Below are 19,172 nucleotides of genomic sequence, written 5' to 3' on the forward strand. Positions count from 1 at the left end.
TAATGTGTGCCTTGTTTTGGTGTGTGTTTTACGGGACCACCAGTTTGAATGTTGTAGTTTTAGAGTCCTGCTACAGAATAGATAAAAGGAAGTCATACTAGACTGAAAGATTACTTTACAAACACTAATAAAAATCTTGTGCTACGTTTAGCCACTGACTGAACTTTCGGTCTCTAAAGTGCAGGTTTTCTTTATGAAATTTGACTCCAAAGAAGCCCAAAATTGTTGCTGTTGCTGCCATTTTGAACAGTACTAAGCAGCCAGGCCACGTTTTTGTGAGCTCATTCCATCCAAGGGATTTTGTCTGATGGCTTCCAAGAAACCTTTTAACTTCCACTCTAGGTTATGGCTGCTCTTGAGCTGTATTATTTCAACCCAAACGTGCTCCAAACTTTGAAAATGATAGCAGTGAAGATAGTGAAGTGGATAATCCATTGGAAAAATACATTATGCTGACCTTGTGAAGGATGCAAAGTTAGTTGCAGGTTTCTTTTTTCTTCCCCACCAATTTCGAGTTGGACGGAATGATGTCACATAAACACAGCCTGGCTACCAAGTATTTTATTTCAAATGAATTATTATACCCTGAATTTGTATTTAACGAGGCCAAAAACAACTTAAAAGCGTTATCTTTATTTTTTGAAGTTGCAAAGTAAAAGACAATTCAGCCATGTCGTTTTGGTAGGAGAATTCAGTTTTGACTGCTGCTCATACCAAGGGCACAGCTGTTATCTGCAAGGATTTTCATGACAGCAAATTTTGATTTTCAATGTGTCTGATTCTGTTTGTTGGTACATGTAAATGTGTTCCAGAGTTACATGTACACTAAGAATTATAAATCTACATCATTATGGTCCGGTTTTTCAAACTGATGATGCTGTCCATCAGATACATTTCTATCCAGTAGATAAGTTTTGGCAAAACAAACCGCACTATCCACTGGATAGTGTTCAGTTGTCTGCCAGTGCCTGTCAAGACTCTAAAACAATTGATTTCTGGGCAATGCTGTAACAGTATGACATAACTGTGCAAGTACATTTAAATATAACTCCTGTTCAATCTCCTTTTCTATCAGCTGATGTTCACCCTGAAGAGTTATTTCTCTCAACAAGGAGGCCAGAAACATTGTCTGCCTTGCAAATGAAAGGAGTTCATTGTGGATTTGACAATGCAAAGGTTTGTGTGAATAAAGGATTTTTCATTTGACTTCTGCAAAGACCTTATTACTAAGGACACAAACTTAATGCTTCGTAGAGTAAAGTCTAACCTCTTTCTTACTGTCTGCCCCCATATGGATGCGTCTACATGTATATCGTGGAAATTGCATTAGGTCCCAGGGAAAGCATAATTCATGTAATCTCTGCTATCATTTATAACAACGATTCGTGCATAAAACGCACATTCGTCACCCCCTACCCCCCCTCCCCTTCGTATCTCAGAGGTTCCACTGCATTTGTCTGAGGTACCAAGTACTGGAATGTAGACGAACAAAAGGTTCAAATGCAACTGCAAAGTTTTGTTGTTTGTTTGTTTTAAATGTGAAGTTTTTGCACAGTAAAGTTCAAGGGAGTCCCATGACTGTTGGCTGGTCTTGTTTGATCTAGCTTGAACACAAGAAAAGCCAACCATGCAGGGTTCGAAATTAACGCTCCCAAACTCGGAAAATGCGAGTGATTTTGATAATTTGTGAGTGAGAAAAATATCCACCGCGAGTTAGAATCATCCATGTCTCCCAAACATTTGGAAAGAATTTGCTACATGTAGTGGTCTCTCCAACTTGCTAGTGGAAAAAATCTCACTACCAAACTTTGCAAGTGTATTAAAGAGTTAGCTTGGAGCCCTGCCAAGAGCACTAGTAAAGAAATGCAAGTCAGAACTGACTTTTGACTTTCCACGTTTCAAGCTATAAACCACTGTGCACTGAATTGGTGTGCCTGTGTTAAATGTTTGTGTGTGGTCTTCCTGAGATGTACAATATACACTACAACTCAACAATGTTATTCTATCGGATGTCTCGTGGAACCCTGTTTTGTGCGCTATGTTTTATCTCTCAGGTGTGTTCCTCGGTTCATTTACTGTTCATTTGCTGTCTACCATCACAGCTGCAAACAGTGGCTAAGGTAAAGTTATTATACCTCATTTATCAAACATGGCCCTAGGCGTGGTAAACCAAAGTTAAGGTAAATACGTACACTGTATATGTCAAGTTCGACAATAGCGACAGACGAAAAATGTGCGTAACTGTACATGTTACCTCCTCCTAGCGCGGGAAAAAAATGCTGAAAAAAACGTAAGACAAGGTATGATCATGCTTGGTTTTGCTCACACTGCAAAACAGACTCCTCCCCTAAAAAGATGCCGTACATGTACATTTCTAGATTAGTGGACAGACTGGTCATTTTGATTGCAAGGAATAAGACGAGAGACGTGACCAGATTAAAGATTCTTGAAACTGTCATACCGTAATTCATCCATCAGTGTAAGTGGTCTCCCACGGTTAAGCGCGCTTTGTCATTTGTGAATCTTGAAGTTAAAAAAAACTGCACCCCCCCCCTTCCAAGTTTAAGAAGAGCACTGAGTCAGAATAAGGATCGTCAACTAGTTGAACACGATCGGTTTTCTCGCATTCCAGTTTGAGTACATCACTTTTCGCTCACTCTCCAACAGGAAATCAAAGGACACTTGAAATGCCCTGTTTACGTTTTAGTTGGAGGTAGGTAACAAATTCAATCTAAGACTTTTAATTAAATGAATTATGCCAGCATGCATTTTCCTCGAATCATCACTTTTCAGAGGGAATATGCCGACGTGTTTTGTAGCAAGTGTATAGTATACCGACTGAGTACATTGTGCTGCTTCTCTTCCCACGCTTCCTGTCGTTTTCTTTCTTTTCGTTATTTATAAAAACAGCCCATCAACCATTTTTTTTAATTTAACGTTCTCGGAACTTCATTGGCTTAAAGGCGCGCTAAGATCATGACTCTTGAAAGTGAGAACCCAAAACACATATTTCCATTGATGTAAACCTATGACGATAGTCTAATTTTGGTAAGAAATACTATCTACAAGTGCACTGTTAAAGATGGGTGTTGTGATGGGTAATCTGCAGTTGTGTGCAGAAGGTTTGGATTTTAAAGTCCGACAGACTTTTTTTGTAATTCTGTCGACGTGTTAGGTTCGCAATTTCTGTTAGGTTCGCAATTTCAGTTTGCTATCTTCCTTAATCCAACGCAATAGACGTTTTGAGCTTGGTCATTTTGTTGCTCCATTTCAGACCATGTGCCGATGATACTCTTGATAATTCTTGCGTTCAAATTTTCAAATAGCCGAGTGTGTATAAATGAACTATTTTTAGATGGATGAGAGAATAATACTCTAGAGAATATCACATGGTCTGAAATGGAAAAAACAAAACAAACAAACCAAGGTAAAAAGGCAAATTTACATCACAAGTTGGCAACGTTCTCACACAGGGACACCACTCTTGAGGATTTGTCAGCTGCTGGGGTATGATCAGATCATCAAGCCGGAGTTTGTATCCTTTGAGCGTTTCGTACTAATTCTGTGCAGGCTGTAAAAACAATCCACAGCATTCAGTCAAAACCAGCGCCTATGTGATCACCATCTACCCTGATTCAAGCATCAAAATGTAAAGTCGATATCAGGCAGATTAGTTTTACCGAACTGATACTAGTTTACATGTTTGGAAAGAAGTGAATTAAGTGATGTCAGCGCGTAAGGGTAGAAAAGAGCTCTTGAGGTACCAAGGGAAAAACTCATAGAGGAAAATCGTTTACTGAAAATATCTCTTTCAGAGTGAATTATATGAAATTGAATTAATAATAATAATAATAATAATAATAATAATAATAATTTACATTTATTTTGCTCAGGTTGCATGAATATATGATCACCTGCGCATTACAAAAGTGAACTATTTAACAAGGGTGGCTTTTTCAATTAAGACCCATACTCCATACTGAATTGTGCGCTGATGTAGATTATTCATGTTCAGTAGGGTTTTTTTGTTAAAGGAGAAGGTCACTCCGGAAAACGTATTTTTTTTGTTAACGCTGATTAAAAACCTCGCACTAACTTTAGTCACTCGCCGAAGTTTAAGCCTCTAAAGTGCAGGTTTTTCCTTATGAAATTCGTCTCCAAAGAAGACCAAAATTTGACATCATTGCCGCCATTTTGAACTGTACTCAGCAGCCAGGCCGCGTTTTCGTGACGTCATTCCGTCCAAGACATTTTGTCCAAATGGCTTCCGACAAGCCTTTTATCTACCACTCTGGGCTATGGCTGCTTTGAAGCCGTATTATTTTGGGCCAAACGTGCTCCAAACTCTGAAAATGAAAGCAGTGAAGATAGGGAAGTGGATAATCGCTTGGAAAAAAAAAAAACATTTTACTGACCTTCGGAATTTCGTCACATAAACACGGCCTGGCTGCCAAATACAATTCAAAACGGCGGCCTCCGAATCGCTTCTTTCGAGAAGAATTTCTTCAGTATAGCAGGCACTATAGCGGCTGAAACTTCGGTGGGTGAAAAAGCTGAATGTTTACTTGCTATAGGCGAAGACAAAAATATGAGCTTTTTTGGAGTGACCTTCTCCTTTAAGGGCTAGGCGCTCATTAGCTATCATGCCAAAGAAATTTCGAGCTCAAGACCTAATTGTTGACTTAAAGATACGAGCTTGTGTTTGCTGCAGGTAATCTTATATTTGAGTCAAGACAGCTCTGTTGGTCGGAGCGGTCAATAATGTACGCGAAAATCGTAGAGGTTTTTTTTTTTTTTGTCGTTGTTATTTTCAAGACAAATTAAAAACAAAACCCAATGTTTTTAAAGCATCCAGGGTGAAAGTAGATCTATAAAAGTCTCGAGCATGCTCGTGATATTTTAGATATCAAGTGATTTGTTTTTTATTCCAGTTCTATAATAGATACCTACTTGCTGGATACAAGCCTTAGGTCAAATTGCCTTGTATTTATCAGTTGCAATGTTATCTTTCTTTAACTGCTTTGAAGTCCTGGAAAAAACCAGACCCAGATGACGAGTCTTATAACAACTGGAATATCGGTAAAGAAGTAAGGAAGCTTATTTGTTGTTTGTTTGTTTGTTTGTTTGTTTGTTTGTTTGTTATAGTATGCAGTCATCTCTTTAGGCATATATGTTTACTCTTCAAACTTTTGGGAACTGTTTATCTAAGAGAGGTATTCAACTTAGAAGGATATGAACTTCTATTTTCACCGGAGACTATCGGTGCATAGCGAAGCGGTAATGCTGCGTCCTGGTCGAAAGAGCTTGCCGCAGATTTACAGCGATTGAACAAATTTCTCAAGCTGGTTGTGAACTAAACGCCGCTTCAAAGCAGCTGCAGTGCCTCAGTGAAAGGAAAAAAAAAAAAAAAAACTATTCTTGGTTTTCACCTGACGTCACGGCGGCCATGTTGGAGCCCCTATACAAAGAAACGACGGCCATGTTGGAGCCCAAAATTTAACCTCCGGGAATTGAACTCTATTTTTATGTAAATCTTTTCTTTGTTTCGGTGAGAAAACACGGCTGTTGATCACGTGAGTGGAAACCAAGAATATTTATGTTCATTAAACAGTAAGTTGAGGATAAATCACTCGAGTCCAAAACTGAGACTTTTTTTGTCTCTTTCAGCACTTGGTTTCATCAAGCAATTTGAGAAATGAGAAAATTTTCTTAAGTTATTTTTTATTATTATATACATGTTCACGCTTGTGTGGTCAATCAAAGAAATGAAAATCTGTCGTAACCTGGTTAAACCAAGTGTGAATGCCGTGTTAAACCGCCTTAGTACAATCCTCTTCCTTTACGGTATATCATTTAGTTATTATTCGATTCAGGGGTCAAAAACATCTCTTCACTCATTTCCGTTTGCTCGTCTCCGGTATCTACTCCTTGTTGATTTTCATTCTTTGAAGAGTAAACGCAGTCTTTTACAAACTCGTGTTGTCTTTCTTTGTCTTAGATTAACGAGATCCTTCGCGAAGATCCTAGCAGTTGTGACGTCACATGTCCTCTTAATCTGAACAAAGATAGTAAGTGTGCTGTTTTAGCAGAAGTAGCCCTCTTCACAGGTTACTTTTTCTCATTTTCCAACGTGTATGCGAGGCAATTTCGGTCTAAAACCACAATTAAGACCGAAATTGCCTCACACACATGCTGGATTATATTGTAACGCAAATGAAAAGTCACCCGGGAAAAGCGCTTTCAAATAAACAGAATCAACCAGCCTGTATGACTGGTTTGTATGTAACATAATCACCTGCCTAGCGTCACTTAGTTGCTTCTTGATTGACAGCTGCCATTGTACAGACGGCTGAAGAATGGGCCGAGTTGGCTGTTCTTGCTTTTTTTAACATGTGTACAGATAAGGAGTTGGACAAAGAGGAAACTATACGGTACTTCATGTAAACTAGATTATTGTTAATTGTTTTCACTGTCTCGATTCTTAGTAGCCGAGAGAACATACAGTTATGACGTCATGTATGTAGAGTTGGAGACTTGCCGCGCTTTATCTGCTTCGTTATCGACAGTTGGAATGACATTTCTCAGAAACAATTCTGAGAAGGAATTACTATTACATCAGTAAAGGAGCCTGAGTATAAAATTGTGTACTGAAGCATCGGCTACAGTTTGCATGCATGGAGCTCAGCATTGGTAGTTTGAGAAATGTTGCGAGGCCACGCAAACAGCCCAGAAGTAGCAGCAATATCATGCCACGAACTCGCCCTTACTGTTGGCTCCTATCTCAAGTCCTGCTTTTAGGTGTCAATATCGCCTGCAGGGCTTGCAGCAACTGAGATATTCGTTCGAGACCTTTTTTTCTTTTTTTCTTTCTTTTTTGATCTGACGCTATATTACCCTAAAACTGAGATTTTAAAGTTTCCACTCTAAATCCCAGTTCAGCGAGTGCGTCAGCAGAAAAGAGCCCAGTTTCTAATGTGATCATCGCGTCACTTCAGGAATCGCAAATCTTGCCGCTGAAAAATTCTCTTTTCGTATGAATGTCGTACCCTTGAAGCAGTTGAAACCTTATGCAAATCATGACGGCAATGGCAACAAGAACGGCGAGGAAATCAAGGATTCTGCGCGTAAATTATGCATGTTTATGCATTTTTAACGGCCTTCTGCAAACTGATAACAATGTAAAGTTTCCATTTTCTAAGAATTTTGGGGAAAGTGGACTACGACGGTTAAGTTTTCGTATTTCTGTTCGAAAGTGAACGCTTTTTTTCATTTGTTCTGCTCTAAGTGACATCCTAAAGCACCAATCTCCAAGCACTCGCTCAACTTGGATGTTCTTGGCTTTTTTGTGGTCCTAAATTATTGTGAAACTCAGAAAACCGTGAACACCTGAAATGATTATGGAATGTGATTGTGTAGCGAGGGAAAAGCCATTTAGGCGTGCAAAAACTAAACCACAAACAGCAATGGTAATAAGTCTCTGGTTTTGAGCTTTGCTCGCATGTCCTGAACTTTAATGTGATTGGTCAATACACTATTGACCTGTCAGAGTCAAGTGTTCGCGGTTTTCTGAGTTTCCCAATGAAATGCCGCCCGCCTTCAACAGAAAAATAATGCCAACTTCTTTGTCTTCTGTATACTCACTCTTATCGAGCTTGTTTCTGTGTTTATTTTGATTAGACTTTGTAACACTATCATGTTTGGCATGGGTCCTACAGATGACCCTCTTGATGGTATCTCCCTAGATGAAGTTGTTTCTGATGAGAACCCATTGGCAATAAGTAACAACAGCGTGGATGAAAAGTAAGCCATTCTTGCGCTAAAGGCATTTTCTTTGTCTGTCGGGAATCAGTTCTCCTTTTTTTTCCCATCTAATGCACACTTCAATACAGAACAAGTACCAAGTACCATAATGAGTGTCCACATGGTTATCTAAGCTAAATACTCAGACACTTAAATGGAATTCATTCATTCACTCTAATTAAATCTGCTTTTTTTTCACAAAACGATCGGGTCTGTTTCATATCTTTACGGAGAGAAGAGCATACAGAAAATTATTTCCGTTGTCAAAAAGAAAGACCAATTTGTGACGGAGTCTCAGTCGCCACCAATACACATTCTCCCAAGTAACATTAAGTGTAACTTATGCGAATGGGTATGAACGAGCTGTTGTTTGAGACTCGTGGAAGAGCAGAAGTGACATACGATCACTACATTGACCAGGTTTCCATTCTGGCACGGAAACGGAGTTGTGAGCCGTTGAGTCTGTTGTTGCTGGCTCTCCGGTTTAATTAGACTTCCAAATTCGGGATTGATGCGGAATCTTAGAGTGACAGACTTGAATCGAGAATCTCAAGGGTCAGTGAATTCATCGTCATTAAACAGACTCAATTCAGCAATTCGTTTATTTAAATAAACTAGAACTCTCGACTGATCTTACTTGTTTTGTTGTGTAGATATTTTCCACGGTTCGATCTCAGTAAACTCTCCACCAGTCGGTGGAAAATCGGAGAACGTCTGATGGAACCAAGCGGGAGCCTGAGGCGATTGTTTGTCAAGAGATACCGAGCGGTGTTTGACAAGTAAGAGAATTTACTTATTAATCACTTGTTTTATAATCAGTACTCATATTTCTTACATGGTCACTGACTAAATTCCATCATCCAGTAGCAGGGGAGATCGAGTTATTAGTTGCCCTCGCGTTCATTACTTTGTTTATCAACCGTGTCAAATAGGAAAATTTCAAACTTTGACCCTTCCTCAGAGCACATTGGTTTACTTTCTCACTGAAGCAGTCCTATATACAGGAACTAATTGTGTTATTTAAGGCCTTGTTTGGCTGGCTCGTCTATTGCCAGTACTGAGCTTGTTTTATTGTCGAGGGGCTTGTGTTTGGAAATTCTTGTAATGTTCATGGGAATGGGAGGGTTGGGTCCTAATGGTTGGTGCATTGCAATCCGAGCGAGCTGTCATGCACTCTCGCGATGCCTCTCTCTTTCTAGGAGTGAAAATGGTTACTGGTGGTCTGTTAAGACGGCCTGACAGAATATTGAAGAGTAGCATGTGATGACTAGCAGAAACTAGACTCAGCAAAATTAGCCTTTGATCTTTTCCCATCTGAGGAATTAGGGCAAATTTTATCTAAATTATATTAGTATAAATCTACTAGCGTTTTAATTGTTAAATAGACGCGAATACGTCTGTGAGTCGCATTGCCACAGATGCTGAATTAGAACACATTTCATTGGTTAGTAGAATCTTGAAACTAGATGAGAGGAATTGAGATCAAAAGTGTATTTTTAGGTTATTCATTTATAATCTGTTTTTAATATCCTTTCTCTTTCTTATTTATATTTTCTTTAGATTTCAGTACTGGAAGGGCGTTCCGACGAGCATGTCTTAATCAGCGAAGAGATTAACATTAAGTGTCGCTAGGGATTTTATTTTTGTTCTATTTTGTAAATAATGACCGTTGTGAATTTTTTGTATATATCACATCCTTGCATCTACGTGAGTGTTTATGTCGTTAACCAAAAGAATATTGTCAACTTCGTTTTCTCAGCGAGATGTTCATGAACGATTCCCTGCACAGTTTTATTATTCAAATACTGTGTAAGCATTGAGTTGATCTTGATATTTATCAGTAAATTGTTATGAAAATTAATGTGTTATGTTTTTATTCCTTCCAACGTTTGATGAATACTTGTATAAGTTATAAAGAAACCAACATATATATTTCTATTATCCTCATGTTTTCTTCTATATTGTTTTATTTTTTATGGTTCTTTGGCTTTAGATTTAGTCCAAAACTGCCTTTCCCATATAAGCAACTCATTTTCTACGGCCCGTTGGGGCTCTTTTCTTTGAAAAAGCGATCGCTCTACTATGACTGTTACTACACAAACACTGGGCATCTTCTCACTGACTGGGATTGTTTGGTTTCAGCACTTGTAAATGATTTAACTTTTGTGTCATGTGTACTTTGTGGCACCTTGCTGTTCGAAATCATTAATCCCAAGCCCAGCCTGCAATTTCAATTGTTCACATAACGTTTATGAACTTTTCACCCGTTAGTAAGTACATCAACAACAAAAAATGGTAATGTTTTTAAGATTTGCTTTCTCGATAATGTCGCTCTGTTACTACCGACCTCACTTCATGCTAAAGCTGCGATCCAATTGTAATTAACAAACTTTTGGACCTTGTAGAAAAGGTGTTTAAATATGCCAGCAGCATGAAAACAACGTTAAACGACGATGTTACAAAAATCAATCAATAGCTAAAAAACTCGGACCCTAGTAAGACCATTCTTCATGACTATCACCAGTCCTTTACTGGCATCCTGACACTGTTCATTGAATTCGTGGTTAGAGTTCAAGCTCTTTATGTTTTGAGAAAAAAGCGACTTTAGCGAAATCTGGCAACGTCGCAATAGTCACAAACAGTTAAATGGCGCATCTGTAAATTTAGATATTGCTTGTAAGGAAACGATTATGAAAGAAGTTAAAATAGTGTCAGACTGAAGACGAACTGTAAGTCAAACCATTACAATAAAGGAAAGTCGTCGCTTGAATAAAGGAGAATTATTACAATGTCTTGATAGTGAGTGAGCAATAACAAAGTTCATCTGTGAATGATCCCAATAGAATACAGTTTCGAACAGAGTAAAAGGAAGTTGTTCAAGATCAAAAGTATTTCTTTTATGCGTCCGGCTATGATTGTTGACTATAATTGTCCAGCTTAGAGTCTTAGAGGGTTCCACGAAAGGTTGAAAGAGAATTTGACTTAGAATAATATTTATCGGTAGGGAATTCCGAACTTGATATAATTTTAAGGTGAATTAAAATTACATTTAAAGTAAATTTTAAGGAGCGTAATTCATCTTGAGCATAAATAAAGATTTCCAGCACACATAACAAACTGAAGAGGTAGAATGGAAATAGTCATTAAAACATGGAGGTAATGGTCCAGATGACCGGTGGTAAACAAAGGAGAGTACCTGGGATTTAACAATATTATTAAGGTTTAGTAATTTGCGAGATTTGAAGGAGTTCTGGTTTCAGAAAAAAAGTTGTTAATTCTGATTCCTCTTTTTTCTGCAGCAATTAATGGTGTTAAAATTGAGGGAAAAGTTTAACCCAAAACATGGACGGCAAAAGTAATAAGGAAAAGATAAAGCGTAAGAATGATACTCTTCTATCGACAAAATACCTCACTTTAGACAAGATACCCACAGGTTTTGAAAGTTTAGGACGAAGTTCATCGATATGATTTTTCCATGTTAATTGGCGTCAAATGTTACACCTTAATACTTTGGAATGAGAAAATATAAATTTGGCTAAGCGGTTCTTCTCTTGATTTCATCCTTTCGGCAATCATGTTAAAGTTAATGGCACACCAAATTAGCAATTAAGGGCACAAATTATTTATCAGAGGTATGTAGCGTCACTAGTATGGACAATTACTTCATGCAGGTATGAACATCAGTACACAAGTATTCGTCCTCTGATTAGCTTATGCTGCTTGAACAAGTGTTTCACTCTTTTTTGGCGTGCTGTTATTATCCTGGGAATTGTTTTCTTTCTTTCCCTGGAAGTTATGTAGCTGCATTTTTAAGGTAATCCGTGACGAGTTGTTAAAAAATATGACTCTTTGAAACTTTTTCTCTATAAATTTTTTTCCGGTGAATCTTTAAATATATATTTTTCGATGGACATCACGTTTAAGGAAACGACTATAAAAAGATCTCTGGAGTGAATTAGATTTACCAATTATAGTCTCAAATTGTAGGGGAATTGCTATTCTCGGAAATCCAGGGGCAGTTAGAAATGGAAATCAACTGGGCGAAAGCGGCACGAATGAAAAGTTTGTGAAAATGAACGACAGGCCATGACGGAGCTACAATTGCGTGTCGAGCAATTTTGCGCCATTTTGAATTTTGAGCCATCTTGTTTAAGTTAATGGCACCCTTAATTGGTAGTTAAAAGGCCAAAATGTATATTAGAAGAGACATTAAGAGGACTGTATGGTAACCAGCGAAGGGAATAAACATTTCTAATTAGGTATTAGCAAGCAAAAGAACTCCAGTTATTGTGATAGCAACATGCTTGCTTAAATGAAATATTTGCAACAAAGTAAACCGTGCCTGTTTAGACTATACTGCATGAAATATTAATAAATTCTTTTTCTGTGTATTATGATATAAACTGGTAATTGGTTTTGAAATCTTACAATTAACCCTGGAGGTTTTATTACAAAAGCATGAGTGGAATTGTACTCTCGGTCAGTTATGAATTTCTCCAATTGAATATATCATAAATCTTCCAGTCTAAGTAAGATGACAGAATTCTTAATTAAAAGTTCATGTTAAGAACATCAGCTTTACAAAAGGTGAATACAGTAATTTACCAACAGAGATATTTTAAAACTATTCAAAACCAATCTAAGCGCGTTTCTAGCTCAACTGACGATCTTACACTTCCATCTGTAAAACGAAATTGGGGAAGGCAAAGAACTTGCCACCATGCATGCCTTCAAAGATTGAAATAATTTAGATAGAGATTTAAGAAACTCGTGTACCATATCCGATTTTAAATGTAAACTGAGTTTGGAATCATTCTCAATAATGTAATTTCTTTTTCTCTCTGTATTATTTTGGTTCTGGAACATATTTTATTCCTTTATTCATGTGACTAATGATATATTTAGAACAGGACCTCTCTTTATGTATATCACTGGTAGGCGAGGGAGCTTCCTGTAATAAATGTTATTAGTATATACCATACAAGTGAATAGTGCTTTTCGCGCGCTGATTGGTTGACTCTGAGGTGATTAGCAAGTGCTATTCACCTCTGAGCAGCCGGCGCGAGACTTATTTTAAAATTTCCGACCGCTTGTCACACATAAAATAAAGTTTTGGTCCGCTAATTATTCAGCTTGTGTGGTATATACTAAAACAATTATTCACCTCAGTGTCGGTGAAAGTGATAGATATTTACCTCCACTTCGGTGAATAATTGTTAATTATTATTATTTTACAACCGCTATCGTTAGCAGCCAGTTTCAGTTACTGGCAAACCGCAGTTACATCCCCAATAAAGCATTAAAATAACAAGCTCTTATATCATGAACAACCTTTCCCGAATTAGGCGACCACGACCGCCTTTGGTAATTAGAAACCTGCCTTGTGTCTTTGTTTTCAAGCTCTCCTTTAGCCTCTCCACCACTGAGAGAAGTGAAAACAAAAATAATTTACAGTGAGACTGATTGCACTTATTCAGCACTGTAATGTGAAAAAAGTATAGCCAACTACTTCCTCTCAAATTTGCATACACGAAGATTTTAGCACGTTGCTGATGGGACGGTAGAACTGTATACTGTTGATTAGAACACTGTATTACTGATCCTCTGAAATGCTACAATTTCTCGAAGTTAACCAACTTTTACCTTTTCGGTGTTTTCTCTAACAATTAGAGAGCTTAAGTAATGACGACGACGACGTCGAGGACGACGCCTAGTGAAAAATGAATTTACATTTTACAAGCGGAATTCGCCATTGTCTAGATCTGTTCTGTACGCCGATGGCTCTAAAAACGTGCTCAGGCTAAATATGCATTGAGAGCCGTCAATTCCAAATGGAAATGCGAAAAATTAGCTATCGTCGACCCGTTCAGTAGACGCACAGAACGGCAAAGAAATGCACAACGATTTACAACGCACGTGCACAGCTACTGGTTTTCTCGTTAAACCTTTTGTTTGGTGACGTTCTCGTTGCCGTCGTCGTCGTGGTTTGCTTAAGCTCCCTGATGAATTCTCATCAGCGAAGAGTTCCATTCGCCACTGCTTTCAAAATTCAAGGTAGTCAGCAACAGGGCTTCGACTGTGCAAATTCGAAATTAAAGCAATCACATTTCAGCTTTTACTTCTATGTGATTGCTCTAAGAAGTGCTACCTGCATGGCGACTGGTAACTATATCGAAAAGTCTTACAACCATTGTCATGCAAGAACAATTCACAACACAGTTCACAGAATGACGAAAAAAAACCATGCTTAAATTTCACATTTTAGTTCAGTTATGTGCCAAGGAAACGGTGTAATAACATTGCTTTGTCATTTTTCTGTTCTTTTTGCTTCCAGTAGTAATTACACGTTAATTCTAAATCAGTATTGTAAGTTACAATTCTTCCTCATTCTAAAAAGTATGTGACCAATATAAAATGCATGAAAATCTCTGAAGGCAGCAAAGAGCAGTTCGCAAACTGTATTTTTTATTGAGTCAGGGAAAAAAATGTTATTAAACGAGGCGGCATTTGTTTGCAGATGGTTATTAGCCGAATAGCGCCTTTAATTCTCTATCGGGTAAAGGATTTACCGGTCGAATGTTGAGATTACTGTTTATCACAACACATGCGTATATTTATTTGGGGAAATAAACAAAAGCTGTGTATGGTTTTCACACTGTTTGTTATGCGCTCTGAGTCATGCCGTACGATTTTCCTTGACCCTCATGCACCTGTCTCTCATCCCACCCTTCCACACTAGCCAAGTCTGGACAGCATGGTTTTTAATTCAATATAAATCTAGTTGTAGATTGGTAACCGAAATACGAAATGACCAGCCAAGAATTGTCGAAATTCAATTTTGCCTGACTAAGTTCTTATGCAAAATGTGTTATTGAATAGAGAGGTTGGTGCTGTGCCTATTGACAAGTTGTCTGACAAGAAGCACGTTATGCTGTGAATCAATTCGCAGCATTTTTTCTATTGTGATAATTTTGTTTTGTTGACTGTTGGATTTCCTGTCTGAACCGGTACAGCTGAGTCCAGAGTTTTGCCAATACTTTAATTTAGCATTTCATCACCACCTTTAATTATAGAAAAATTGGGCTTCAATTCCAAACATTTTGTTCGTACAACTGACTCAAAGCCTTCTTATAAACTGCACAGGAGGATTATCAGAATTTTGTACTGATTTCGTGGAAGAATATAGATTGTTTACTAAGTTTCTGCTCGTATAGTCGGTGGCACCATTTTACAAGCTGAATAGACAAAGCTCCGAAAAGCTAAGGGGTGCGTTAGACAATTGCATATTTCATGAAACACTACGCCTTGTCAAAAACCGCAAGCAAATTGCAATTAGAAAGTTTGAAAAATTTCCAAAACTTGATTAAATCAACCATCACTTACAAAGCTAAAGAGGAAGGTAAAACTGAATTTGTTTCCTACGACAGTAAAGACTTTAAAAATCTCAGCTGTCTGTGTTGATTGTTAGGAGAACGCAGCCTTAAAATGCTAAAAATACCAATTCTCTTGTAACGAACAAGGGAAAGTACCAGGGAAATTGAGAAAGGGTTTCAACCCACTCGTTACATATTAATAAACACGAGTAGTTGCCAGAATGCCTATCTATTCATCTCGACAGGATACGCGTCTAAATCTAGAAACAAGTCAAGAAAATGAATGTCCTTAGACGAGAATGCATTCAATCGACACTTTCACAAGAAAAAGAGATATATATTTAGTGTAATCCTTTTCAAACACTTTCATCACATGCTTTTAAATGCATCATATTGAATTTGTTATTGAGATCGTAAAAATAGGTTTTCGAAATGAATAATGAAATTTTAGGAATAGGAGAACATTTTGGCCTTTGATAATGTTTGCCATTTAAACACTGTTTTTTAATTAAGATGATACTTAAATACTGGAAGGCGGTAAAAAAGGCAAGAAACGATCCATTCAATCTTTGTTTTGAAGTTAGTAGACGTCCGGGAGGAATTATCCGCATCGGATGCTTAAATTCAATGGCTCTTTGCTTTTTCCAAGCAATGCATCTTTGGACATCCGCCATATTTTGGGAGCTTAAGGGTTCACCTTTGTTTTGGGAGTTCGCAACTGAATTTTGACACTGTTGATTGCAGGCGAGTGGGACAGGTGTTTCCGAAGTGCCAACGGATGAATTCACAAACATGAACTGAACTGTTATAAATTCATTTAAAGGTCTTTTTTGCCATGTTTCATCCGCTGAACAAAGTTAGAGAATCTTACAATAGGAGTGAAATAAATAATCATTTCCATTCTGTTCGCACTTGCACTGGTAGGAGTTTCCTTTCATTATTTGCTGCAACATATAACATTTGTTATCTTTGAATAGAGAGGTACATGCGCTTTCAATTTAATCTGACTATATTTTGTCGTGTCTAGGCTGTTTGATATTCATAGTTATAGAATGAAAAGATCGCGACCGATTTTCTCCTGTACGTTCGGTTACTCCTGTTAACATTGCAATACTTTTTACATCTTTCACTTGCACTTTAACAGTTGCCACGCGGCTTTGAGAGGTAAACCAAAATTCCTGAAAGAAAATAACCATATATTTCCCCTTCTGCTCCAAGACGAATCCTGTTTCATATCGAACGGGGTTGACGAAAGGCAAGAGTATCAAATAACAAGGTAGAAAAATTAAAGAAAATGATACAAAATTGCTAATTTTTGTTGTCAAACCGGGCACGCAATAAATTATGATATATATCATATATAGTATTTTAACATGCTTGAATTGAAGAGGAATTATTTCTTAATTTACGGTGTAACTGACTTTCGTGTTGGATAACTTATCACCAACGGCTTTATTGAATAATACTTTCATATAAGAACGTTTTAAGGAAAATTGTTTCCTGACAATTCTTGGCGAGCAGATTTAGACTTCTGTTCTTAATTTACAATTAGGACTGTATTGTTAACCTAATAATGTGTCGTCCGTTAAACCCAACTTGGAATGGGAATATAAGAACTCTGCTTTAAATTTTTCAGGTTTACTTCCTAAATGCAAAAAAACTAAACTAAATTATTCGTCTCCATATATTTTAATTAAATTGCCAGTGAATATTTTGCAAGGGTTGTTGCGGTTATGTAAGGCTCACATGAATTTTCGGTGGCTAACTTTTTGTCTGGATGGCTGGCAAACACGAGCCGCAAAGTAAAAGTGTTTGAGGCATCATTGTTTTAAGTAAAATTCATTCAAACTGAAGTCAATAAACATCGGGAGAAAGTAAAACAACTTTACCTGCTTTTGAACCCTTCCTGAAACCATCAAATTACTGTCGGGAATTTCAGTCTTCGAAAGTCAAAGTTAAATTTCCTCACATATCCGTATGAATATCCGTGATAAGTGGCCTCTGTCTTTCAAACGTATCGCGACACAAAATGAAATTTTATAATTGAAAAATTGCTAGTTTAAAATTTCGGTGTGACCTCAACACTCTATTCAGTGAATCACAAGGTGTAGGTTGTCGTATTGTCTTTCCATGACATAGATTCTGGTATCTGTTTTCTCTAAGACAGGTAGGGGTATTTTGAGACATGAACTTTATTGTCACTTGGTTAAGCTGTGAATTATTTCTTACAACGTTAAAGAAGCGTGAACTGCTGAATCTTCAGCTGTTGCTTTATATTAGTGTAAGTGACACAACTTTTTTCCGAAAGGAACGACTAAGAAACATTTATGTGATATGCCAGTAGAAAGATAATCGATCGCGAAACAAGCGCTGTTCTAAACCTAAAATGCAACAACGATATTCCCTCACACCCACATTTTCTTTTTCCAGGATGCAGTGCAGCTCGTGTACAATTGAATTAAAGCTACTAACAATATTACAATCGAATAAATGCTTTTAAAAAGACATGAAGTGAAAGTATTGGTATACATCAAATTCATGATACTTCACATCGAATGTGCTTTGAAGTTACATAGATTTGAAGAAAAACGATCAAGAGATATAATTTACTACGATAATCAATCATGTCTTCAGATATAATTTACTAGACGAAATATTTAACAAATTGACGTTTACAGGCCTGTTCATGATCCGTTGCATCGCTTGCTTGTTCTAGCGAGGCAGGTTAGCTCCGATCTGGCTCTGTGAAGCCATGGGACATTGCCCGTGTCCATAGTACGACTTGTAATATGAGCTTTGGAATGGAGAAAACAAGGGCGCTTTCTCTGTGGCTCGCTCGGACATGGAATGCCCTTGATATCCAGAATTTGGAGGAACCAAAGCTACTGGTACATGACTGTGGTGATAGTCACTTGGTGGGATATGAGGGTCCTGGCTGGACAAAGCGTAGCCGCTTGGGATGTATGGACGTTTAGCTACCGTTGCTGTGGGAGCACTTACCAGCGGCATAACGAAGGCTTCGCTGTACGGTGGAGGAACGTGTGGGCTCAGGTAGTGATGCATTGGGTAGCTGTAGCTGGGTGAGAGTGCGTCAAAGTTGGAGCTGTACGCAAATGTAGCATAGGTGTCCTTGCTACGAGCGCTCTTGTTCTTTCTTCGACGAGGCTTGTACGAGTAGTCGGGGTACTTCTGGCTGTGAATTGATCGAAGTCGTTTGGCTTCCATAACAAAAGGTTTCTTCTCCTCATCACTCAAGCGGCTCCACTCTGCTCCCAACAGCTTGCTGATTTCGCAGTTCAGCATGTTTGGGTACTTGAGAGCGAGTTTGCGTCGCTCGGTTCGCGACCAAACCATGAACGCGTTCATTGGACGTTTGATGTGTTCATCTGAATCTGCCATGTCGCTTTCCGTGAATTTTGTCTAGGCTTAGCTCTTGGGCGCGTACTCAGGGCTGTCACAGGGAGGTGCGTTCCGATGAAACGCAGAAAATGAAACTGGCGTTGTGAGAAATTGACACGTTCCGCTTTCTTGTCAGTGCTTAGCAAACGGGAGCAAGGTGCTGCGGTTCTGTCACTTCTCTTTTGACCGCTTTCAATATCGCGCGTCTATCAGTGGACACGAGCGAAGTACAATCCTTCTAATGCCACTTCGAATTTTCGGTACTTGATATAGGAGAGGCTAAACAATAAATTCAATGAGATCGTGAATTATTAATGTAGCTCTGTGCGAGCAGTTTACGCGCCATGTTCAGCTGCAGGGATGTGAAATACAGCTGGCGCGGGCGTAACAATGGCTGTTTAATGGGCCTAAATTTTGCTCAAAACACCTATTTAGAGACCCAAACTTTTCCGCAAACTACAAAAAATCTATTAACTTTGAAATTTAAAAATAACTCTGGTGTTCTTTTCGGGTAAATCGCATTGTGCAACATAAAAACTTAGACGATCTTGATAATGGAGCTTAGAACAATACATTCAAAACATAAAAACAGATAAACTT

The 19,172-nt window shown here is 38.1% G+C and overlaps 2 protein-coding genes across 4 annotated transcripts in view; one reads left to right on the plus strand and one right to left on the minus strand.

Moving 5' to 3' along the window:
- Window positions 1–9,661, plus strand: part of LOC145499664 (NADP-dependent oxidoreductase domain-containing protein 1-like) — a 13,380-nt gene extending 3,719 nt beyond the window's left edge. For 2 of the 3 annotated variants that reach the window (XM_081479181.1, XM_081479184.1), the window contains exons 5-14: window positions 1,076–1,176; window positions 2,055–2,120; window positions 2,668–2,713; window positions 3,474–3,535; window positions 5,028–5,087; window positions 5,999–6,068; window positions 6,332–6,431; window positions 7,678–7,800; window positions 8,454–8,579; window positions 9,361–9,661. In XM_081479181.1, the coding sequence (XP_081335307.1) occupies window positions 1,076–1,176; window positions 2,055–2,120; window positions 2,668–2,713; window positions 3,474–3,535; window positions 5,028–5,087; window positions 5,999–6,068; window positions 6,332–6,431; window positions 7,678–7,800; window positions 8,454–8,579; window positions 9,361–9,400 (794 nt within the window). In that variant the 3' untranslated portion in view covers window positions 9,401–9,661. The remainder of the gene's footprint in view (window positions 1–1,075; window positions 1,177–2,054; window positions 2,121–2,667; window positions 2,714–3,473; window positions 3,536–5,027; window positions 5,088–5,998; window positions 6,069–6,331; window positions 6,432–7,677; window positions 7,801–8,453; window positions 8,580–9,360) is intronic. The other variant, XM_081479183.1, reaches the window with a different exon arrangement.
- On the minus strand, window positions 3,503–18,826 carry LOC145499665 (transcription factor sox-3-like). The gene is made up of 2 exons (XM_081479185.1): window positions 17,063–18,826; window positions 3,503–3,571 (listed from the first exon to the last, which is right to left on the minus strand). Exon 1 carries the CDS (start codon window positions 18,570–18,572, stop codon window positions 17,886–17,888), a length of 687 nt encoding a protein of 228 aa, XP_081335311.1. The 5' UTR covers window positions 18,573–18,826; the 3' UTR covers window positions 3,503–3,571; window positions 17,063–17,885.
- Between the last annotated feature and the right edge of the window lie 346 nt (window positions 18,827–19,172).

The sequence above is a fragment of the Orbicella franksi genome, chromosome 10 (assembly GCF_964199315.1).
Source record: "Orbicella franksi chromosome 10, jaOrbFran1.1, whole genome shotgun sequence".
NCBI lineage: Eukaryota > Metazoa > Cnidaria > Anthozoa > Scleractinia > Merulinidae > Orbicella > Orbicella franksi.